The sequence below is a fragment of the Scyliorhinus torazame genome, chromosome 10 (assembly GCF_047496885.1).
Source record: "Scyliorhinus torazame isolate Kashiwa2021f chromosome 10, sScyTor2.1, whole genome shotgun sequence".
In the NCBI taxonomy this organism is placed as follows: Eukaryota; Metazoa; Chordata; class Chondrichthyes; order Carcharhiniformes; family Scyliorhinidae; genus Scyliorhinus; species Scyliorhinus torazame.
In genome coordinates, this window is record NC_092716.1 from 133,351,613 (window position 1) to 133,376,759 (window position 25,147).

At 58.8% G+C, this 25,147-nt stretch overlaps 1 protein-coding gene across 1 annotated transcript in view; it reads left to right on the forward strand.

Moving 5' to 3' along the window:
* Nucleotides 1-25,147, forward strand: part of agbl2 (AGBL carboxypeptidase 2) — a 310,115-nt gene that overhangs the window by 256,439 nt on the left and 28,529 nt on the right. Inside the window, exons 18-19 of the mRNA XM_072518765.1 lie at nt 9,024-9,202; nt 21,290-21,374. Coding sequence (XP_072374866.1) covers nt 9,024-9,202; nt 21,290-21,374 — 264 coding nt within the window. The remainder of the gene's footprint in view (nt 1-9,023; nt 9,203-21,289; nt 21,375-25,147) is intronic.

Here is a 25,147-nt window from a genome sequence, read left to right on the forward strand (position 1 = left end):
GTCCCGTCCGAGGGGTTAGACACTGACTGTCCCATCCCAGGGCTTCGACACTGACTGTCCCGTCCTGGGGGTTAGACACTGACTGTCCCATCCCAGGGGTTAGACACTGACTATCCCGTCCCAGGGGTTAGACACTGACTGTCCCGTCCCAGGGGTTAGACACTGACTGTCCTGTCCCAGGGGTTAGACTCTGACTGTCCCGTCCCAGGGGTTAGACACTGACTGTCCCATCCCAGGGGTTAGACACTGACTGCCCCGTCCCAGGGGTTAGACACTGACTGCCCCGTCCCAGTGGTTAGACACTGACTGTCCCGTCCCAGGGGTTAGACTCTGACTGTCCCGTCCCAGGGGTTAGACACTGACTGTCCCATCCCAGGGGTTAGAGTCTGACTGTCCCATCCCAGGGGTTAGACACTGACTGCCCCGTCCCATGGGTTAGACACTGACTGTCCCGTCCCAGGGGTTAGACTCTGACTGTCCCATCCCAGGGGTTAGACACTGATTGTTGAGTCCCAGGGGTTAGACACTGACTGCCCCATCCCAGGGGTTAGACACTGACTGTCCCGTCCCTGGGGTTAGACTCTGACTGCCCCATCCCAGGGGTTAGACACTGATTGTTGAGTCCCAGGGGTAGACACTGACTGCCCCATCCCAGGGGTTAGACACTGACTGTCCCGTCCCTGGGGTTAGACTCTGACTGCCCCATCTCAGGGGTTAGACACTGACTGTCCCGTCCCAGGCATTAGACACTGACTGCCCCGTCCCAGGGGTTAGACACTGTCTGTCCCGTCCCAGGGGTTAGACACTGACTGTCCCATCCCAGGGGTTCGACACTGACTATCCCGTCCCAGGGGTTAGACACTGACTGTCCCGTCCCAGGGGTTAGACACTGACTGCCCCGTCCCAGGGGTTAGACACTGACTGTCCCGTCCCAGGGGTTAGACTCTGACTGTCCCGTCCCAGGGGTTAGACTCTGACTGTCCCGTCCCAGGGGTTAGACTCTGACTGTCCCGTCCCAGGGGTTAGACTCTGACTGTCCCGTCCCAGGGGTTAGACACTGGCTGCTGACTGTCCCGTCCCAGGGGTTAGACACTGACTGCCCCATCCCAGGGGTTAGACACTGACTGTCCCGTCCCAGGGGTTAGACACTGACTGCCCCGTCCCAGGGGTTAGACACTGACTGCCCCGTCCCAGGGGTTAGACACTGACTGTCCCATCCCAGGGGTTAGACACTGACTGCCCCGTCCCGGGGGTTAGACACTGACTGTCCCATCACAGGGGTTAGACACTGACTGTCCCATCCCAGGGGTTAGACACTGACTGCCCCGTCCCGGGGGTTAGACTCTGACTGTCCCATCCCAGGGGTTAGACACTGACTGCCCCGTCCCAGGGGTTAGACACTGACTGTCCCGTCCCAGGGGTTAGACTCTGACTGTGCCGTCCCAGGGGTTAGACACTGACTGCCCCGTCACAGGGGTTAGACTCTGACTGTCCCGTCCCAGGGGTTAGACACTGACTGTCCCATCCCAGGGTTTAGACACTGACTGTCCCGTCCCGGGGGTTAGACACTGACTGTCCCGTCCCAGGGGTTAGACACTGACTGTCCCGTCCCAAGGGTTAGACACTGACTGCCCCGTCCCAGGGGTTAGACACTGACTGCCCCGTCCCAGTGTTTAGACACTGACTGTCCCGTCCCAGGGGTTAGACACTGACTGTCCCGTCCCAGGGGTTAGACTCTGACTGTCCCGTCCCAGGGGTTAGACTCTGACTGTCCCGTCCCAGGGGTTAGACTCTGACTGTCCCGTCCCAGGGGTTAGACACTGGCTGCCCCATCCCAGGGGTTAGACACTGACTGTCCCGTCCCGGGGGTTAGACACTGACTGTCCCGTCCCAGGGGTTAGACACTGACTGTCCCGTCCCAGGGGTTAGACACTGACTGCCCCATCCCAGGGGTTAGACACTGACTGTCCCGTCCCAGGGGTTAGACACTGACTGCCCCGTCCCAGGGGTTAGACACTGACTGCCCCGTCCCAGGGGTTAGACACTGACTGTCCCATCCCAAGGGTTAGACACTGACTGCCCCGTCCCGGGGGTTAGACACTGACTGTCCCATCACAGGGGTTAGACACTGACTGTCCCATCCCAGGGGTTAGACAGTGACTGCCCCGTCCCGGGGGTTAGACTCTGACTGTCCCATCCCAGGGGTTAGACACTGACTGCCCCGTCCCAGGGGTTAGACACTGACTGTCCCGTCCCAGGGGTTAGACTCTGACTGTCCCGTCCCAGGGGTTAGACACTGACTGCCCCGTCACAGGGGTTAGACTCTGACTGTCCCGTCCCAGGGGTTAGACACTGACTGTCCCATCCCAGGGTTTAGACACTGACTGTCCCGTCCCGGGGGTTATACACTGACTGCCCCGTCCCAGGGGTTAGACACTGACTGTCCCGTCCCAGGGGTTAGACTCTGACTGTCCCGTCCCAGGGGTTAGACTCTGACTGTCCCGTCCCAGGGGTTAGACTCTGACTGTCCCGTCCCAGGGGTTAGACTCTGACTGTCCCGTCCCAGGGGTTAGACACTGGCTGCTGACTGTCCCGTCCCAGGGGTTAGACACTGACTGCCCCATCCCAGGGGTTAGACACTGACTGTCCCGTCCCAGGGGTTAGACACTGACTGCCCCGTCCCAGGGGTTAGACACTGACTGCCCCGTCCCAGGGGTTAGACACTGACTGTCCCATCCCAGGGGTTAGACACTGACTGCCCCGTCCCGGGGGTTAGACACTGACTGTCCCATCACAGGGGTTAGACACTGACTGTCCCATCCCAGGGGTTAGACACTGACTGCCCCGTCCCGGGGGTTAGACTCTGACTGTCCCATCCCAGGGGTTAGACACTGACTGCCCCGTCCCAGGGGTTAGACACTGACTGTCCCGTCCCAGGGGTTAGACTCTGACTGTCCCGTCCCAGGGGTTAGACACTGACTGCCCCGTCACAGGGGTTAGACTCTGACTGTCCCGTCCCAGGGGTTAGACACTGACTGTCCCATCCCAGGGTTTAGACACTGACTGTCCCGTCCCGGGGGTTAGACACTGACTGTCCCGTCCCAGGGGTTAGACACTGACTGTCCCGTCCCAAGGGTTAGACACTGACTGCCCCGTCCCAGGGGTTAGACACTGACTGCCCCGTCCCAGTGGTTAGACACTGACTGTCCCGTCCCAGGGGTTAGACACTGACTGTCCCGTCCCAGGTGTTAGACTCTGACTGTCCCGTCCCAGGGGTTAGACTCTGACTGTCCCGTCCCAGGGGTTAGACTCTGACTGTCCCGTCCCAGGGGTTAGACACTGGCTGCCCCGTCCCAGGGGTTAGACACAGACTGTCCCGTCCCGGGGGTTAGACACTGACTGTCCCGTCCCAGGGGTTAGACACTGACTGTCCCGTCCCAGGGGTTAGACACTGACTGCCCCATCCCAGGGGTTAGACACTGACTGTCCCGTCCCAGGGGTTAGACACTGACTGCCCCGTCCCAGGGGTTAGACACTGACTGCCCCGTCCCAGGGGTTAGACACTGACTGTCCCATCCCAAGGGTTAGACACTGACTGCCCCGTCCCGGGGGTTAGACACTGACTGTCCCATCACAGGGGTTAGACACTGACTGTCCCATCCCAGGGGTTAGACAGTGACTGCCCCGTCCCGGGGGTTAGACTCTGACTGTCCCATCCCAGGGGTTAGACACTGACCGCCCCGTCCCAGGGGTTAGACACTGACTGTCCCGTCCCAGGGGTTAGACTCTGACTGTCCCGTCCCAGGGGTTAGACACTGACTGCCCCGTCACAGGGGTTAGACTCTGACTGTCCCGTCCCAGGGGTTAGACACTGACTGTCCCATCCCAGGGTTTAGACACTGACTGTCCCGTCCCGGGGGTTAGACACTGACTGTCCCGTCCCAGGGGTTAGACACTGACTGTCCCGTCCCAGGGGTTAGACACTGACTGCCCCGTCCCAGGGGTTAGACACTGACTGCCCCGTCCCAGTGGTTAGACACTGACTGTCCCGTCCCAGGGGTTTGACACTGACTGTCCAGTCCCAGGGGTTAGACACTGACTGCCCCGTCCCAGGGGTTAGACACTGACTGTCCCTTCCCAGGGGTTAGACACTGACTGCCCCGTCCCAGGGGTTAGACACTGACAGCCCCGTCCCAGGGGTTAGACACTGACTGTCCCGTCCCAGGGGTTAGACACTGACTGCCCCGTCCCAGGGGTTAGACACTGACTGTCCCGTCCCAGGCATTAGACACTGACTGCCCCGTCCCAGGGGTTAGACACTGACTGTCCCGTCCCAGGGGTTAGACACTGACTGTCCCATCCCAGGGGTTCGACACTGACTGTCCCGTCCCGGGGGTTAGACACTGACTGTCCCATCCCAGGGGTTAGACACTGACTATCCCGTCCCAGGGGTTAGACACTGACTGTCCCGTCCCAGGGGTTAGACACTGACTGTCCTGTCCCAGGGGTTAGACTCTGACTGTCCCGTCCCAGGGGTTAGACACTGACTGTCCCATCCCAGGGGTTAGACACTAACTGCCCCGTCCCAGGGGTTAGACACTGACTGCCCCGTCCCAGTGGTTAGACACTGACTGTCCCGTCCCAGGGCATTAGACTCTGACTGTCCCGTCCCAGGGGTTAGACACTGACTGTCCCATCCCAGGGGTTAGAGTCTGACTGTCCCATCCCAGGGGTTAGACACTGACTGCCCCGTCCCATGGGTTAGACACTGACTGTCCCGTCCCAGGGGTTAGACTCTGACTGTCCCATCCCAGGGGTTAGACACTGATTGTTGAGTCCCAGGGGTTAGACACTGACTGCCCCATCCCAGGGTTTAGACACTGACTGTCCCGTCCCTGGGGTTAGACTCTGACTGCCCCATCCCAGGGGTTAGACACTGATTGTTGAGTCCCAGGGGTAGACACTGACTGCCTCGTCCCAGGGGTTAGACACTGACTGTCCCGTCCCAGGGGTTAGACTCTGACTGTCCCGTCCCAGGGGTTAGACACTGACTGCCCCGTCACAGGGGTTAGACTCTGACTGTCCCGTCCCAGGGGTTAGACACTGACTGTCCCATCCCAGGGTTTAGACACTGACTGTCCCGTCCCGGGGGTTAGACACTGACTGTCCCGTCCCAGGGGGTAAAACACTGACTGTCCCGTCCCAGGGGTTAGACACTGACTGCCCCGTCCCAGGGGTTAGACACTGACTGCCCCGTCCCAGTGGTTAGACACTGACTGTCCCGTCCCAGGGGTTTGACACTGACTGTCCCGTCCCAGGGGTTAGACACTGACTGCCCCATCCCAGGGGTTAGACACTGACTGTCCCTTCCCAGGGGTTAGACACTGACTGCCCCGTCCCAGGGGTTAGACACTGACAGCCCCGTCCCAGGGGTTAGACACTGACTGTCCCGTCCCAGGGGTTAGACACTGACTGCCCCGTCCCAGGGGTTAGACACTGACTGTCCCGTCCCAGGCATTAGACACTGACTGCCCCGTCCCAGGGGTGAGACACTGACTGTCCCGTCCCAGGGGTTAGACACTGACTGTCCCATCCCAGGGGTTCGACACTGACTGTCCCGTCCCGGGGGTTAGACACTGACTGTCCCATCCCAGGGGTTAGACACTGACTATCCCGTCCCAGGGGTTAGTCACTGACTGTCCCGTCCCAGGGGTTAGACACTGACTGTCCTGTCCCAGGGGTTAGACTCTGACTGTCCCGTCCCAGGGGTTAGACACTGACTGTCCCATCCCAGGGGTTAGACACTGACTGCCCCGTCCCAGGGGTTAGACACTGACTGCCCCGTCCAGTGGTTAGACACTGACTGTCCCGTCCCAGGGGTTAGACTCTGACTGTCCCGTCCCAGGGGTTAGACACTGACTGTCCCATCCCAGGGGTTAGAGTCTGACTGTCCCATCCCAGGGGTTAGACACTGACTGCCCCGTCCCAGGGGTTAGACTCTGACTGTCCCATCCCAGGGGTTAGACACTGATTGTTGAGTCCCAGGGGTTAGACACTGACTGCCCCATCCCAGGGGTTAGACACTGACTGTCCCGTCCCTGGGGTTAGACTCTGACTGCCCCATCCCAGGGGTTAGACACTGATTGTTGAGTCCCAGGGGTAGACACTGACTGCCCCATCCCAGGGGTTAGACACTGACTGTCCCGTCCCTGGGGTTAGACTCTGACTGCCCCATCTCAGGGGTTAGACACTGACTGTCCTGTCCCAGGCATTAGACACTGACTGCCCCGTCCCAGGGGTTAGACACTGACTGTCCCGTCCCAGGGGTTAGACACTGACTGTCCCATCCCAGGGGTTCGACACTGACTGTCCCGTCCCGGGGGTTAGACACTGACTGTCCCATCCCAGGGGTTAGACACTGACTATCCCGTCCCAGGGTTTAGACACTGACTGTCCCGTCCCAGGGGTAAGACACTGACTGCCCCGTCCCAGGTGTTAGACACTGACTGTCCCGTCCCAGGGGTTAGACTCTGACTGTCCCGTCCCAGGGGTTAGACTCTGACTGTCCCGACCCAGGGGTTAGACTCTGACTGTCCCGTCCCAGGGGTTAGACACTGGCTGCCCCATCCCAGGGGTTAGACACTGACTGTCCCGTCCCGGGGGTTAGACACTGACTGTCCCGTCCCAGGGGTTAGACACTGACTGTCCCGTCCCAGGGGTTAGACACTGACTGCCCCATCCCAGGGGTTAGACACTGACTGTCCCGTCCCAGGGGTTAGACACTGACTGCCCTGTCCCAGGGGTTAGACACTGACTGCCCCGTCCCAGGGGTTAGACACTGACTGTCCCCTCCCAGGGGTTAGACACTGACTGCCCCGTCCCGGGGGTTAGACACTGACTGTCCCATCACAGGGGTTAGACACTGACTGTCCCATCCCAGGGGTTAGACACTGACTGCCCCGTCCCGGGGGTTAGACTCTGACTGTCCCATCCCAGGGATTAGACACTGACTGCCCCGTCCCAGGGGTTAGACACTGACTGTCCCGTCCCAGGGGTTAGACTCTGACTGTCCCGTCCCAGGGGTTAGACACTGACTGCCCCGTCACAGGGGTTAGACTCTGACTGTCCCGTCCCAGGGGTTAGACACTGACTGTCCCATCCCAGGGTTTAGACACTGACTGTCCCGTCCCGGGGGTTAGACACTGACTGTCCCATCCCAGGGGTTAGACACTGACTGCCCCGTCCCAGGGGTTAGAAACTGACAGCCCCGTCCCAGGGGTTAGACACTGACTGTCCCGTCCCAGGGGTTAGACACTGACTGCCCCGTCCCAGGGGTTAGACACTGACTGTCCCGTCCCAGGGGTTAGACACTGACTGTCCCATCCCAGGGGTTAGACACTGACTGCCCCGTCCCAGGGGTTAGACACTGACTGTCCCATCCCAGGGGTTCGACACTGACTGTCCCGCCCCGGGGGTTAGACACTGACTGTCCCATCTCAGGGGTTAGACACTGACTATCCCGTCCCAGGGGTTAGACACTGACTGTCCCGTCCCAGGGGTTAGACACTGACTGTCCCGTCCCAGGGGTTAGACTCTGACTGTCCCGTCCCAGGGGTTAGACACTGACTGTCCCATCCCAGGGGTTAGAGTCTGACTGTCCCATCCCAGGGGTTAGACACTGACTGCCCCGTCCCATGGGTTAGACACTGACTGTCCCGTCCCAGGGGTTAGACTCTGACTGTCCCATCCCAGGGGTTAGACACTGATTGTTGAGTCCCAGGGGTTAGACACTGACTGCCCCATCCCAGGGGTTAGACACTGACTGGCCCGTCCCTGGGGTTAGACTCTGACTGCCCCATCCCAGGGGTTAGATACTGATTGTTGAGTCCCAGGGGTAGACACTGACTGCCCCATCCCAGGGGTTAGACACTGACTGTCCCGTCCCTGGGGTTAGACTCTGACTGCCCCATCTCAGGGGTTAGACACTGATTGTTGAGTCCCAGGGGTTAGTCACTGATTGTTGAGTCCCAGGGGTAGACACTGATTTTACCATTCCTGGGATTGTGACTGGCTGGGATGTGCTTCCTACGTGGAATTTCATGGAGTTTGCTGGTGATACAAGTTGGGTGGGAAGGGAAGCTGTGGGATGACACAGAGAGGCTGCAAAGAGATATTGATGGTTTAGTGAGTGGGCAGCAAGATGGCAGATGGAGTATAATGTGGGGAGGTCTGGACACAAAAATAGAAGAGCAGAATATGTTTTGAAAGATTTGAGTCTTGTGCGTGTTGATGTTCAAAGAAACTTGGGTCTGCGGGAAAAGGAATGCAGAAAGTCAACATGCAGGTGCAGCAAGCCATTAGGAAGGCAAATTACATGTTGGCCTTTGCTGAAAGGGGGTTGGAGTACAAGAATAAATAGTTCTTGTTACCGGTGTACAGAGTTCTGGTGAGGTCACATCTGGGGCACTCTGTGCTGTATTGGTCTCCACATTTCAGAAAGGATATACTTGCACTGAAGGTGATAGTCAAGGTTCACTAAAATGACCCCTGATTTGAGGGGCTTGTCCTCTGTTGAGAGGCTGAGGAAATTGGGTTTATATTCTCTGCGGTTTAAAGGAACGGCAGGCGATTTTATTCAAACATACAAGATCCTGAAGGGGTTTGATAGGGTGGATTCTGAGGGATTGTTTCCATTGGTTGGGAATCTAAAACATTGGGGTTGTCCCAAGATAAGGCTGGACATTGAGGACTGTGTTGAGAAATTACTTCACTGTAAGGGTTGTGAATTTTTGGAATTCTCAATCCGAGAGGGTTGTGGGATGCTCCAGAGATGAACACATTTATGGCCGAGATTTATAGAAGTTTGGTCTCTCAGAGAGTGAACGGATTTGGGGGGCATTCAGGAAAGTAGAGTTGAACCCCAGGATCTGCCATGGTGATGGTAAATGGTGGAGCAGGCTTGATGGGCTCTGTGGTGCACTATTTCTTGTGTTCATTGTAATTGTGGCTCTCTGCCTTTGCAGGCCTCAGAGCACATGGTTCGCATCAGACTCCAGGCCTCTGAGAACAAACAGCCGCCTCACATCCAGATCTGCAGCTCCCCATCTGGGAGAACACTGCGGTGCGAGACTACTGGAAGTTCCAAATCCAGCTGCTGATGAATTTGCACCTAAACTAAAGCTAGACTCATCGGCAGAATCAGGTGAGACAGAACAAATGAAACAGATGGAAGATCGGGATGGGGCTGGGGCAATAAGGAAAGTGGAAGTGTAAAGAATTGTAAGGTCGCTAAGATACTGTGAACAGTTAGTTTTACCTGGCTGATCATTCAGCTTGCATAGCTGTAGGTGATGCAAGGCCAAGGCTTCAGAGCAGGAAGAGACAGGAAGCAGGGGCCAGGACCCAACGGCCCTGAACTAACGTTGAACTGAGTCAGAGAGAACGACCTGCTCAGAAACGAAACGCAGCATCAACACACACAAATCAAATTCCAGAAATTAACACTTATACAGTTATTGGGGATTTGTCCTTTTTCAGTTATTGATCAGTGATCTGATTGGTGAATTGTGTTTTTATCAGTTATTAATCAGTGATCTGATTGGGGATTTGTGTTTTTTCCGATATTGATCAGTGATCTGATTGGGGATTTGTGCTTATTTCAGTTATTGATCATTGATTTGATTGGGGATTTGTGTTTATTCCAATATTGATCAGTGATCTCATTGGGGATTTCAGTTATTAATCAGTGATCTGTTTGGGGATTTGTTTTTTTTCAGTTATTCATCAGTGATCTGATTGGGGATCTGTGTTTTTTCTGATATTGATCAGTGATCTCAATGGGAATTTGAGTTTTATCAGTTATTAATCAGGGATCTGATTGATCATTTGTGTTTATTCAGTTAGTGATCAGTCATCTGATAGGGGATTTGTGTTTTTTCAGTTATTGATCAGTGTTCTGAGTGGGGATTTGTGTTTTTTTAGTAATTGATCAGTGATCTGATGGGGAATTTGTGTTTTTTCAGTTATTGATTATTGATCTGATTGTGGATTTGTGTTTTTTCGCTATTGATCAGTGATCCGATTGGGGATTTGTGCTTTTTTCAGTTATTAATCAGTGATTTGGTTGATCATTTGTGATTTTTCAGATATTGACCAGTGACCTGATTGGGGATTTGTGTTTTTTCAGTATTGATCAGTGATCAGATTGGAGATTTCTGTTTTTACTTATTAACCAGTGATCTGATTGGGAAATTGTGTTTTCACAGTTATTGATCAGTGATCCGATTGATAATTTGTATTTTTTGAGATATTGGTCAGTGATAGCATTTATATCTGTGTAATTTCAGTTATTGATCAGTGATCTGATTGGGGATTTGTGTTTTTTCAGTTATTGATCAGTGATCTGATGGGGGATTTGTGTTTTTTCAGTTATTGATCAGTGATCTGAGTGGGGATCTGTGTTTTTTTAGTAATTGATCAGTGATCTGATGGGGGATTTGTGTTTTTTCAGTTATTGATCATTGATCTGAGTGGGGATCTGTGTTTTTTTAGTAATTGATCAGTGATCTGATTGGGGATTTGTGTTTCTTCGGTTATTGATCAGTGATCCGATTGGGGATTTGTGCTTTTTTCAGTTATTGATCAGTGATTTGGTTGATCATTTGTGATTTTTCAGATATTGACCAGTGACCTGATTGGGGATTTGTGTTTTTTCAGTATTGATCAGTGATCTGATTGGAGATTTCTGTTTTTTACTTATTAACCAGTGATCTGATTGGGAAATTGTGTTTTCACAGTTATTGATCAGTGATCCGATTGATAATTTGTATTTTTTGAGATATTGGTCAGTGATAGCATTTATATCTGTGTAATTTCAGTTATTGATCAGTGATATGATTGGAGATTTGTGCTGTTTAGCTAATGATCAGTGATCTGATTGGGAATTTGTGCTTTTTAGTTATTGATCAGCGATCTGATTGGGGATTTGTGTTTGTTCAGTTATTGACCAGTGATCTGATTGGGCACTTGTGTGTTTTTAGATAATGGTCAGTGATCTGATTGGGGATTTGTGTTTTTTAGTTAATGATCAGTGATCTGATTGGGGATTTGTGCTTTTTTAGTTATTGACCAGTGATCTGATTGGGGATTTGTGTTTTTTAGTTAATGATCAGTGATCTGATTGGGGTTTTGTGTTTCTTCAGTTATTGATCAGTGACCTGATTGGGGATTTGTGCTTTTTTAGTTATTGTTCAGTGATCTGATTGGGCATTTGTGTTTTCTCAATTATTGATCAGTGATCCGATTGATAATTCGTATTTTTGGAGATATTGATCAGTGATCCCATTTGGATCTGTGTAATTTACAGTTATTGATCAGTGATCTGATTGGGGATTTGTGTTTCTTCAGTTATTGATCAGTGATATGATTGGAGATTTCTGTTTTTACTTATTAACCAGTGATCTGATTGGGAAATTGTGTTTTCACAGTTATTGATCAGTGATCTGATTGATAATTTGTATATTTTGAGCTTTTGTTCAGTGATCGCATTTATATCTGTGTAATTTCAGTTATTGATCAGTGATCTGATTGGGGAATTGTGCTCTTTATTTAATGATCAGCGATCTGATTGGGAATTTGTGCTTTTTAGTTAATGATCAGTGATCTGATAGGGGATTTGCGTTTTCACAGTAATTGATCAGTGATCCGATTGGGGATTTGTGTTTTTTCAGTATTGATCAGTGATCAGATTGGAGATTTGCGCTTTTTCAGTTATTGATCAATCAATGATTTGAGTGGGGATTTGCGTTTTTACAGTTATTGATCAGTGACCTGATGGGGAATTTGTGTTTTTTCAGTTATTGATCAGTGATCTGATGGGGAATTTGTGTTTTTTCAGTTATTGATCAGTGTTCTGATTGGGGATTTGTGTTTTTTTATTTATTGATCAGTGATCCGATTGGGGATTTGTACTTTTTTCAGTTATTGATCAGTGATTTGGTTGATCATTTGTGATTTTTCAGATATTGACCAGTGACCTGATTAGTGATTGGTGTTTTTTAAGTATTGATCAGTGATCTGGGGCGAAATTCTCCCCCAACGGCGCGATGTCCGCCGACTGGCGCCAAAAACGGCGCCAATCAGACGGGCATTGCGCCGGCCCAAAGGTGCGGAATGCTCCGCATCTTTGGGGGCCGAGCCCCAACATTGAGGGGCTAGGCCGACGCCGGAGGGATTTCCGCCCCGCCAGCTGGCGGAAATGGCGTTTGTTGCCCCGCCAGCTGGCGCGGAAATGCTGCGCATGTGCGGGAGTGTCAACGGCCACCGACAGTTTCCCGCGCATGCGCAGTGGGGAGCGTCTCTTCCGCCTCCGCCATGGTGAAGGCCGTGGCGGAGGCGGAAGGGAAAGAGTGCCCCCAGGGCACAGGCCCGCCCGCGGATCGGTGGGTCCCGATCGCGGGCCAGGCCACCGTGGGGGCACCCCCCGGGGTCAGACGCCCCACGCCCCCCCCCAGGACCCCGGAGCCCGCCCACGCCGCCTGGTCCCGCCGGTAAATACCAGCTTTGATTTACGCCGGGGGGACAGGCAATTTCTGGGCTGGACTTCAGCCCATCCGGGCCGGAGAATTGAGCGGGGGGTCCCGCCAACTGGCGCGGCCTGATTCCCGCCCCCGCCCAATCTCCAGTACCAGAGACTTCGGCGGGGGCGGGATTCACGGCGGCCAACGGCCATTCTCCAACCCGGCGGGGGGTCGGAGAATGACGCCCCAGATTGGGATTTTGTGTTTTTTCAGTTATTGATCAGTAATCTGGGGCGTCATTCTCCGACCCCCCCGCCGGGTCGGAGAATGGCCGTTGGCCGCCGTGAATCCCGCCCCCGCCCCCGCCAAAGTCTCCGGTACCGGAGATTGGGCGGGGGCGGGAATTGGGCGCGGGGCGATCTGACGGTGGCCAGGCCCGCGATCGGGGCCCACTGATCCGCGGGCGGGCCTGTGCCGTGGGGGCACTCTTTCCCTTCCGCCTCCGCCACAGCCTCCACCATGGCGGAGGCGGAAGAGACTCTCCCCACTGCGCATGCGCGGGAAACTGTCGGCGGCCGCCGACGCTCCCGCGCATGCGCCGCATTTCCGCGCTAACTGGCGGGGCAACAAACGCCATTTCCGCCAGCTGGCGGGGCGGAAATCCCTCCGGCGCCAGCCTAGCCCCTCAATGTTGGGGCTCGGCCCCCAAAGATGCGGAGCATTCCGCACCTTTGGGCCGGCATGATGCCCGTCTGATTGGCGCTGTTTTTGGCGCCAGTCGGCGGACATCGCGCCGTTGGGGGAGAATTTCGCTCCTGATTGGGGATTTCTGTTTCTTCAATTATTGATCAGTGATCCGATTGGGGATTTGTGTTTTTTCAGTTAGTGATCAGTGATCTGGTTGGCAATTTGTGCTTTTTAGTTAATGATCAGTGGTCTGATAGGGGAATTGCGTTTTCCCAGTTATTGATCAGTGATCTGGTTGGGATTTTGTGTTTTTTCAGTTAGTGATCAGTGATCTGATTGGGGATTTCTGTTCCTTCTGTTATTGATCAGTGATCTGATTGGGGATTTGTGTTTTTGTAGTTATTGATCAGTGATCTGGGGCGTCATTCTCCGACCCCCCGCCGGGTCGGAGAATCGCCGGGGGCTGTCGTGAATCCCGCCCCCGCCGGTTGCCGAAGTCTCCGGCCCCGGAGATTCGGCGGGGGCGGGAATCGCGCCGGTTGGCGGGCCCCCCCGCTCCATTCTCCGGCCCGGATGGGCCGAAGTCCCGCCGATAAATTGTCTGTCCCGCCGGCGTGGATTAAACCACCTTTTGAACGGCGGGACAAGGCGGCGTGGGCGGGCTCCGGGGTCCTGGGGTCTGACGATCTGGCCCCGGGGGGTGCCCCCACGGTGGCCTGGCCCGCGATCGGGGCCCACCGATCTGCGGGCGGGCCTGTGCCGTGGGGGCACTCTTTCCCTTCCGCCTCCGCCACGGTCTCCACCATGGCGGAGGCGGAAGAGACTCCCTCCACTGCGCATGCGTGGGAAACTTTCAGCGGCCGCTGACGCTCCCGCGCATGCGCCGCACGGAGATGTCATTTCCGCGCCAGCTGGCAGGGCAACAAAGGCCGTTTCCGCCAGCTGGCGGGGCAGAAATTCCTCCGGGGCCGGCCTAGCCCCTCAATGTTGGGGGCGGCCCCCAAAGATGCGGAGCATTCCGCACCTTTGGGGCGGCACGATGCCCGTCTGATTGGCGCCGTTTTGGGCGCCAGTCGGCGGACATCGCTCCGTTTCGGGAGAATTTCGTCCCTGATTCGGGATTTGTGTTTTTTCAGTTATTGATCAGTGATCTGACTGGAGATTTGTGTTTTTTTAGTTATTGGTCAGTGATCTGATTGGGGATTTGTACATTTTCAGATATTGATCAGTGATCTGATTGGGGATTTGTGCTTTTTAGTTAATGATCAGTGATCTGGGGCGTCATTCTCTGACCCCCCAGCGGGTCGGAGAATGGCCGTTGGCCACCGTGAATCCCGCCCCCGCCGGTTGCTGAAGTCTCCGAAGGGAGAAAAGTCGGCGGGGCGTTAATGGCGCCGCAGACGTCGGAGAATGGCACGGGTGGGCGCAAGGCAGCCGATTTTGGGCCTGCCGATATTCTCCCGTCCGGATGGGCCGAATTCCCGTCGACGTGATGACGGGTCACGTCGACGTAAATCAAACCTCCTTTTAATCGGCGTCAACCTGTGCTCCAGGTTCACGCCGACCAGCGTGGAGGTGAGTGACGGCCTGTGGGGTTGGCTCTGGGCAGGCGATGGCGTGGCCGCAGTCTGAATGTGTGGGGAGAGGTGTGTCTAGGGTTGTGTGTGTGTGTTTGTGCGGCAGAGGGGGTGGTTAGAGTGGGCTGGGCTCCGGGGGAGTGCCGGGAGGGGGTCAATGCCGGGGAGGAGGATGGGGGGTCCGTGCCGGGGAGGGGGATGGGGGGTCCGTGCCGGGGAGGAGGATGGGGGGTCCGTGCCGGGGAGGAGGATAGGGGGCCCGTGCCGGGGAGGAGGATGGGGGGCCCGTGCCGGGGAGGAGGATGGGGGGCCCATGCCGGGGAGGAGGATGGGGGGCCCGTGCCGGGGAGGGGGATTGGGGGGGGCCGTGCCGGGGAGGAGGATGGGGTCTGTGCCGGGGAGGGGGATGGGGGGGGGCCGTGCCGGGGAGGAGGATGGGGTCCGTGCCAGGGAGGGGGATGGGGGGGGGCGTGCTGGGTAGGAGGATGGGGGGGGGTCCGTGCCGGGGAGGGGTATGGGGGGGGGGGCCGTGCTGGGGAGGAGGATGGGGTCCGTGCCGGGGAGGGGGATGGGGAGGGGCCGTGCCGGGGAGGGGGATGGGGGGGGTGCCGTGCCAGGGAGGAGGATGGGGGGGGGCCGTGCCGGGGAGGAGGATGGGGTCCGTGCCGGGGAGGGGGATGGGGGGGTGGCCGTGCCGGGGAGGAGGATGGGGTCCGTGCCGGGGAGGGGTATGGTGGGTTGGCCGTGCCGGGGAGGGGGAGGGGGGATGGGGGGGGCCGTGCCGGGGTGGGGAGGGGGGGCCGTACCGGGGAGGAGGATGGGGGGGTGGCCGTGCCGGGGAGGGGGAGGGGGATGGGGGGGGGCCGTGCCGGGGTGGGGAGGGGGGGGCCGTGCCGGGGAGGAGGATGGGGGGGAAGGCCGTGCCGGGGAGGAGGATGGAGGGCTCGTGCCGGGGAGGAGGATGGGGGGTCCGTGCCGGGGCGGAGGATGGGGGGCCCGTGCCGGGAGGGGGAGGGGGATGGGGGGGGCCGTGCCGGGGTGGGGAGGGGGGGCCGTGCCGGGGAGGAGGATGGGGGGTCCGTGCCGGGGCGGAGGATGGGGGGCCCGTGCCGGGGAGGGGGATGGGGGGGTGGCCGTGCCGGGGAGGATGATGGGGTCCGTGCCGGGGAGGGGGATGGGGGGGTGGCCGTGCCGGGGAGGGGGAGGGGGATGGGGGGGGGGCCGTGCCGGGGTGGGGAGGGGGGGCCGTGCCGGGGAGGAGGATGGGGGGGTGGCCGTGCCAGGGAGGGGGAGGGGGATGGGGGGGGGCCGTGCCGGGGTGGGGAGGGGGGGGCCGTGCCGGGGAGGAGGATGGGGGGGAAGGCCGTGCCGGGGAGGAGGATGGAGGGCTCGTGCCGGGGAGGAGGATGGGGGTCCGTGCCGGGGCGGAGGATGGGGGGCCCGTGCCGGGGAGGGGGAGGGGGATGGGGGGGGCCGTGCCGGGGTGGGGAGGGGGGGCCGTGCCGGGGAGGAGGATGGGGGGTCCGTGCCGGGGCGGAGGATGGGGGCCCGTGCCGGGGAGGGGGAGGGGGATGGGGGGGGCCGTGCCGGGGTGGGGAGGGGGGGCCGTGCCGGGGAGGAGGATGGGGGGGGGTCCGTGCCGGGGAGGGGGGGTGCGTGGGCAAGTGAGTTGGTCCACCTGGCCAGGTGCCAGCCTCCAACAGTTGGACCCATGCGGTCCATGCCACCTGGCTGGGGGGAGGAGGGGATATGGGCAATGATGACATGTCGTCGTCCCCCCCCCCCCCACCAGGCCTTCATGTTTTCAGATCATCCAGCGATGTTGGCCGCCGTGGCGGCAGCCGCTAATGTGTATGTTGCCCTGGATGAGGAGGAGGAGGAGGAGGAGGAGGAGCGTGCCAGAGAGGCGGCGCAGGCTGCCGCAGAGGGGCAGGCGGCAGCCGCCCAGGCTGGAGGGACACCTGACTGACAGGACGAGGAGGGGGAGGAGGACGTCACGGCCCCACGGCAACGGAGGCACCCGAGGGCGCCCCGTGTGTACCGGCCCCGGCAGTCATACCAGGACCTCACGGACCGGGAATGCAGGAGGAGACTCCGGATGAGGCAGGAAACCGTAGCACACATCTGCCACCTGCTGGCACACCTGTCACCGCGTGGCACTGGCGGGGGACACCCTCTCCCCGTGTCCGTCAAGGTTACGGTGGCCCTGAACTTTTATGCAACGGGGTCATTCCAGGCACCGAGTGGGGACCTGTCCGGCATATCGCAGACATCGGTGCATCCGGGCAGTGACCGATGCCCTATATGCCATGGCGCACCGCTACATCCGCTTCCCTGTGGACCGGGCCAGCCAAGATGCCCGGGCCGTGGGCTTCTCTGCCGTGGCCGGGTTCCCCATGGCCCAGGGTGCGATTGATGGGATGCACGTCGCCGTGCGGCCACCTGAAGATAACAGGGCCATGTTCACCTATAGGAAGGGGACCTATTCAATGAACATACAGGTGGTCTGCGACCACCGCATGATGATCCTGCACGTCTGCGCCCGTTACCCAGGCACTGTACACGACTCATACGTGTTGTCGCGGTCATCCATCACCGGCATGTACGAGGGACGCCATCCTCGGCTGAGGGGCTGGTTGCTGGGCGACAGGGGCTACCCATTGCGATCGTGGCTGATGACGCCTATACGGAGGCCACGCAATGAGGCGGAGAACCGCTACAATGATGCCCATGTAGCGACAAGGGGAGTGATAGAGAGGTGCTTTGGCGTGCTGAAGATGTGTTTCAGGTGCCTGGACCTCTCTGGGGGCGCCCTCCAGTATCGGTCAGATAGGGTCGGCCGCATCATTGTGGTGTGCTGCGTCCTGCACAACATAGCCTTGCAGAGGGGCGATGTGCCGCAGGCAGAGGAGGTCGGAGTGGAGGAGCAGCAGGAAGAGGCGCAGTCCTCCCCAGATGAGGGGAATGGGGGCAATGGTCAGGGCAGACGGGCTAGACACAGGCGGGTGGCTGTCCACCGTTACTGGCTGGCCCAGCGGGCACGGGACAGGCTGATAGCCGCCCGCTTCACTGACTAGATGGGCGTGGGAATCGGGTAGTACGGCCACAGACCGCACACCATGGCAACAGCCGACCACCTACTCCCCCCATCCACCCACCCAGCACCCTCACCCCCCTCCCCAACCCCACCCACCCCACCCGCATGCACACCACCACCCCCATTGCCGATCCACCTGCGGCACAACGGCTGGGCTCACACAGTTGCGGGTGGACGCGTGTCTATTGCAGGCCATGGAGGATGATGACAACCCGCCCTGCGATGAGCTCCTGGCTCCACATCGTTGGACTATGTCTGACCCATGGCCACAGTACCACCATCCACCCGGACCATCCCTGCATGCGGCTGTGACACTGCAGCGCACGGTTCCATCCTCTGCCCTGGGGGATGTTGATGGCGGCCCAGGGGAAGGGGCAGACTCACCTGGGGCTGAGGTAAGACCACCCCTCACACACACACACTTGCGCTCAACGTACATGACACCCCTGCACGCTTTGGACAGAGCACAAAGGCAGCTTCTGTAGGTGTAACATTGACTTTAATAACCAAAGGAGTTCATGCACGTGCCCTAGCCCCTAAAACTCATCTGTGCCCTGCACCCGTGCCACCTTACTCAGTGTCTAATTGTTTGGCCTTACGGGCCCTTTGACTATGTCTACGTGGTTCCCCAGACGGTACAGCAGAACTGGAGATGGACTCCTGTGATTCCTGCCCTCTGACACGGGATCCCTTTGGCGGCCGTTTCCTGGGGCGTCCTGGCCTAGATGCGCCAGGCTGCGGCCCGGGCAACTGGGATGGCGAGCTGCCAGCCTGTCCTGCCCGTTGCCCACCCGATGCACCTGGGACGGAAGGGGGGGAGTCCGAGGTGTCGCGGTGTTCCGGGACCTCCCCTACAGGGGGACCCGGGACGGACCACAGCACCTCCTCCTCCCTCGGGGTGCCCGATGGCCCCCAGACCTCTACATGGGTGGGGGATGCGAACGGACTGGCCATCCGACGCCCCCCCGACATCTGGCGCTGCCAGTCCTGGAGGCCCGTGCTGGTATCGACAGGGGTCTGCAGGTTTGCAGCCATGGAGCCCAGGGGGTTGGCAAACCCTGTCTGTGACAGTGCGACGCCGGCTCGCACATGGCCACTGGCGCCGATGCCCTCAGCGATGGCCTGCAGAGACTGGGCCATGGCCTGCTGAGACTGGGCCATGGCCTGCTGAGACTGGGCCATGGCGTTGAGCGCCTCTGCCATCTGGCGCTGGCACTGGCTCATGGCCTCCTGTGAGAGGGCAGCCATTTCCTGGGCCACAGACGCCGCCTGCACGGAAAGCCCCAGGCCTCGCAAACCGTTCCCCATGTCTGACACCGTCGCACCCATTGCCTCCACCGCGGACGCCACCCGTGCAGTGTCAGCCTGGGTGGCACGCATGACCGGGACCACTCCCAGCTCCTGGACGCGGGTGGACTCCTCCACCTGCGACTGCAGCCGCCGCAAGCCGCCCGTCACCCTCTTCGCTCGTCTCTGGGTCGGTGGTTGCATCGGATCTATGTGTGGGTGTGGTAACTCCAGGAACCCGGGATCCATCTGGGCGGCAGATGTTCGCTTGGGCTGGGCTGCCCTCCGACCGCCCGGTCCCTCTGCTGCTCCTACCTCCACCTGCTGTACCGGGACGGCTGTGTTGTGCACACCAGTGAGTGTACCAGACGCCTCATCACTAAAGTGCCCAACCGTGGTGAGTGTTTCTGCGATGGTGGAGGGTGTTGGTGACAGCAGTGGCGTTGTGTCGTGCTCTTCGTCCCACTCTGAGTCCATGGCACTGTGGGGGTTCGTCTCCACCCATCCACTCTGAGTCACTGTCCGGTATTTCGTCTTCCTGGGTAGTGCTGTCCCGGGTAGGGGTGTCCTGGGCAGTGCTGTCCCGGGTAGTGGTGTCCCGGGTAGTGGTGTCCTGGGTAGTGGTGTCCTGGCTCGGATGTGACGGGGGCCTGTGGCTGCCCCCCTCGTCGCTGGGTGGTCGCTCCCGCACGTGACGGGGGTGTCGTCTCCCTGTTGCTCCAGGTCTCTCCGTCTCCCGTGGTGTGCGAGGGGCATCCTACGGGCGTCGCATGCTGGAGGGTCCGGGTCTCTCCGTCTCCCGTGGCCTCCGAGGGGCATCTTGCGGGCGTCGCATGCTGGAGGGTCCGGGTCTCTCCGTCTCCCGTGGCCTCCGAGGGGCATCCTGCGGGCGTCGCATGCTGGAGGGTCCGGGTCTCTCCGTCTCCCGTGGCCTCCGAGGGGCATCCTGCGGGCGTCGCATGCTGGAGGGTTCGTGTCTCTCCGTCTCCCGTGGCCTCCGAGGGGCATCCTGCGGGCGGTCTGCATCTGCGGGGATGGGTGCCTGGACGTTTGGTCCTGCGATACACAATGAAGCATGCATGGTTAGACATCAGGCAGTGATCAGGTGATATGGGGAGGGGGATATGGGGGAGGGGGGATATGGGGGAGGGGGGATATGGGGGAAGGGGGGATATGGGGGAGGGGGGATATGGTGGATATGGGGGAGGGGGGATATGGGGGAGGGGGGATATTGGGGATATGGGGGAGGGGGATATGGGGAGGGGGGATATGGGGGATATGGGGGAGGGGGGAAATGGGGGAGGGGGGGATATGGGGGAGGGGGGATATGGGGAGGGGGATATGGGGGAGGGGGGGATATGGGGGAGGGGGGATATGGGGGAGGGGGGGGATATGGGGGAGGGAGGATATGGGGGAGGGGGGATATGGGGGAGGCTCACCCTGCCTGCTCTGACGAGGTCGTTCACCTTCTTGTGGCACTGGGTGCCTGTCCGTGGTGTCAGGGCCACAGCGGTGACGGCCTCTGCCACTTCCCTCCACAGACGCCGTCTGTGGCGTGGGGCAACTCTGCGGCCGTGCCTGGGATACAGGGCGTCCCTCCTCTGCTCCATCGTGTCCAGGAGCGCCTCCACATCGCGTGACTCGAACCTCGGGGCTGAGCGGCAGCCTGCCATCCAGTCGGGTGTTGCGGCCGGGTGTTGCGGTCGGGTGGGGGGGAGCTGCGCGGCCTTATGAGCCGTCACGCCGTGCGGCGCGTATGACGCTGCACGGCGTGAACTACTGCGCAAGCGCGAATCCCGTTACGTCGCTGCTAGCCCATTTCGGGCCGGAGACTATCCGACGTGACGCAAGTCGGATTTGCGCCGTTTTTTGCGCCGATCGGCGGACATTCCGCCGATAACGGAGAATTTCGCCCCTGATTGTTGATTTGTGCATTTTCAGATATTGATCAGTGATCTGATTGGAGATTTGTGTTTTTTCAGTTACTGATCAATGGTCCATTTTGAAAAGCAGCCTAAGAATTTACTTTTTGAAGTCGTCCAGCTGATTAATATTTTATCTATATTTATACGCTTAACATCTCGACCGTGAGCTCAATATTTAATATATTTTTTAAACTGCAGATTGTAACCAATTTGGAGAGATAACTCCACTAGCAGCCAGCAGTGAGACACAGATGATGAATATGGTGACGGATGTTTTATTAAGGTAAGCTAAGTGACCAAGAGGAAATATGCTCTCATGGTGGTGGGGGAGTCTCTCCAACTGCTTCAACCTCTTTTCTTGTTCAGCCCAATCCTTCCACAGAAATATTTCCAAATGTTTTCCAAACAGCGGTGATCACAATCAGCTCTGTCCAAATATGTCACCCATCCTGAGGAGCTGGGGATCCGGGAATAGCTGTCCTGTGTGAAACATTGGAGGGCTGGTGTCCAGGAGTCCAGTCCCTGTTAGAGGTTGGATTGCCGGCAAACCTGTCCCTGCGTGAGTTTGGGAGTCGGTAGTTAAATCCCTGAGTGAGTTTTGGGATCCGGGAATCATGTCCGAGTGAGTTTGGGAGTCCGGGAATCATGTCCAAGTGAGTTTGGGAGCCCGGGAAGCGATCCTTGAGTGAGTTTGGGGGTCTGGGAATCCTGTCCCTGAGTCTGGGAATCGTGTCGATGAGTGGGTTTGGGAGTCCGTGAATCGTGTCCCTGAGTGAGTTTGGGAGTCCGGGAATCATGTCCAAGTGAGTTTGGGAGCCCGGGAAGCGATCCTTGAGTGAGTTTGTGGGTCTGGGAATCCTGTCCCTGAGTCTGGGAATCGTGTCCCTGAGTGAGATTGGGGTCCGGGAATCGTGTCCCTGTGTGAGTTTGGGAGTCCGGGAATCATGTCCAAGTGAGTTTGGGAGCCCGGGAAGCGATCCTTGAGTGAGTTTGGGGGTCTGGGAATCCTGTCCCTGAGTCTGGGAATCGTGTCGATGAGTGGGTTTGGGAGTCCGTGAATCGTGTCCCTGAGTGAGTTTGGGGTCCGGGAATCGTGTCCCTGTGTGAGTTTGGGAGTCCGGGAATCATGTCCCTGAGTGAGATTGGGGTCTGGGAATCGTGTCCAAATGAGTTTGGGGGGTCTGGGAATTGAATCCCCGAGTGAGTTGGGGAGTCTGGGAATTGTGTCCCTGAGTGAGTTTGGGAGTCTGTGAATCATGTCGCGAAGTGAGTTTGGGGTGTAGGAATCGTGTCCCTGTGTGGGTTTGGGAGTCCGGGATTCGTGTCCATGAGTGAGTTTGGGAATCCGGGAATCGTGCCCAAGTGAGTTTGGGGGTCCGGGAATCCTGTCCCTTAGTGAGTATGGGAGTCTGGGAGTCGAATCCCTGAGTGTGTTTGGGGCTCTGGGAATCGAATCCCTGAGTGAGTTTGGGGGTCCGGGAATAGTGTCGATGAGTGAGTTAGGGGTCCGGGAATCGTGTCCAAGTGAGTTTGGAGTCCGGGAATCGTGTCCAAGTGAGTTTGGAGTCCGGGAATCGTGTCCAAGTGAGTTCGGGGGTCCGGGAATCGTGTCCCTGCATGAGTTTGGGGGTCCGGGAATCCTGGCCCTGAGTGAATTAGGAGTCCGGGAATCGTGTCCAAGTGAGTTTGGGGGTCTGGGAATCGTGGGCGAGATTCTCCGACCCCCCGCCGGGTCGGAGAATCGCCGGGGGCTGGCGTGAACCCCGCCCCCGCCGGTTGCCGAAGTCTCCGGCACCGGAGATTCGGCGGGGGCGGGAATCGCGCCGCGCCAGCTGGCGGGGCACCAAAGGCCTTTCCCGCCAGCTGGCGGGGCGGAAATTCGTCCGGCGCCGACCTAGCCCCTTAAGGTTGGGGCTCGGCCCCCAAAGATGCGGAGCATTCCGCACCTTTGGGGCGGCGCGATGCCCGTCTGATTTGCGCCATTTTGGGCGCCAGTCAGCGGACATCACGCCGTTTCTGGAGAATTTCGCCCTGTGTCCCTGAGTGAGTTTGGGGGACTGTGAATCGAATCCCTGAATGAGTTTGGGGGTCCGGGAATCATGTCCCTGAGTGAGTTTGGGAGTCTGGGAATCGAATCCCTGAGTGTGTTTGGGGGTCTGGGAATCGTTTTCCTGAAAGTTTGGGGGTCCGGGAATCGAGTCCCTGAATGAGTTTGGGACTCCGGGAATCATGGGTGAAATTAGCGGCCGCTGACAGCTTCCCACGCATGCGCAGTGGAGGGAGTCTCTTCTGCCTCCGCCATGGTGGAGACCGTGGCGGAGGCAGAAGGGAAAGAGTGCCCCCACGGCACAGGCCCGCCCGCGGATCGGTGGGCCCCGATCGCGGGCCAGGCCACCGTGGGGGCACCCCACGGGGCCAGATCGCCCCGCGCCCCCCCCCCCCCCCCCCCCCCCCCCCCCATGGACCCTGGAGCCTGCTGGCGCCGCCTAGTCCCGCCGGTAAGGTAGGTGGTTTAATCTACGCCGGCGGGACAGGCATTTTAGCGGCGGGACTTCGGCCCATCCGGGCCGGAGAATCGCGGGGGGGGGCCCCCCAAACGGCGCGGCTCGATTCCCGTCCCTGCCGAATATCCGGTGGTGGAGAATTCGGCAACCGGCGGGGGCGGGATTCACGGGTGGTGGTCGGAGAATCTCGCCCCATGTTCCGGAGTGTGTTTGGCGGTCTGGGAATCGAGTCCCTGAGTGAGTCTGGGACTCCGGGAATCGAGTCATTGAGTGAGTTTGGGGGTCTGGAAATCGTGACCGAGTGAGTTTGGAGGTCTGGGCATCGAGTCCTTGAGTGAGTTTGGGGTCCGGATATCGTGGGCGGGATTCTCGACTCCCACGCCGAAGTGGCCGCGCCGTCGTGAACGCCGTCGAGGTTCACGATGGCGCGGAACGGCCCCGGTCCCGACCGATTCAGGCCCTGACAATGGGCCAGGATCGGGGCCGCGTCATCTACACGCGCCAGGCCTTGTCGCCCGCGTACAAGCGGCGCCGCATAGGTAACGCGGCCGGCGCCGCATAACGGGCGTCATCCGCGCATGCGTGGTTGTCGTCCTCTCTAAATCCGCCCCGCAAGAAGATGGGGGACGGATCTTGCGGGGCCGCGGAAGGAAGGAGGTCCTCCTTCAGAGAGGACGGCCCAACGATCGGTGGGCACCGATCGCGGGCCACCCCACATTCCAGGTGAAGCCCGGTGCAGGATCCCCCCTCGCCCCCCCACAGGCCGCCCCCCCCAGCGTTCACGCACCGCCCACGACTGCAGCGACCAGGTGTGGACGGCACCGGGGGGAACCCGCCGTTTTGGCCTGGCCGCTCGGCCCATCCGGGCCTCAGAATCGCGGGGGTGCTGGAGAATCGCCATTTTGGGTGTCTCCGGCGATTCTCCGGCCTGCGGCCCGCGAAACCCGACCGGGCCGTTCCCGCCGCTTGGGAGAATCGCGGGAGGGCGTCGGACCGGCGTCCCCGGAAGTTTTGGCGGACCAGGCGATTCTCCCAGCCGGCGTGGCAGTGGAGAATCGCGCCCCGTGTTCCTGAGTGAGTTTATGTCTGGGAATCGTGTTCCTGAGTGAGTTTGGGGTCCGGATATCGTGGTCCTGAGTGAGTTTGGGGTCCGGATATCGTGGTCCTGAGTGAGTTTTGGGGTCTGGGAGTCGAGTCGTTGAGTGAGTTTGGAACTCCGGGAATTGTGTAGCTGAGTGAGTTTTGAGGTCTAGAAATCGAGTCCCTGAGTGAGTTTGGGGGTCTGGGAATCGAGTCGTTGAGTGAGTTTGGAACTCCGGGAATCCTGTCACTGAGTATGTTTGGAGGTCTGGGCATCGAGTCCCTGAGTGAGTTTGGGGGTCCGGGAATCGAGTCGATGAGTCAGTTTGGAACTCCGGGAATCCTGGGCGAAATTCTCCGGAAACGGCACGATGTCCGCCGACTGGCGCCCAAAACAGCGCAAATCACACAGGCATCGCGCCGCCCCAAAGGTGCGGAATGCTCTGCATCTTTGGGGGCCGAGCCCCAACAT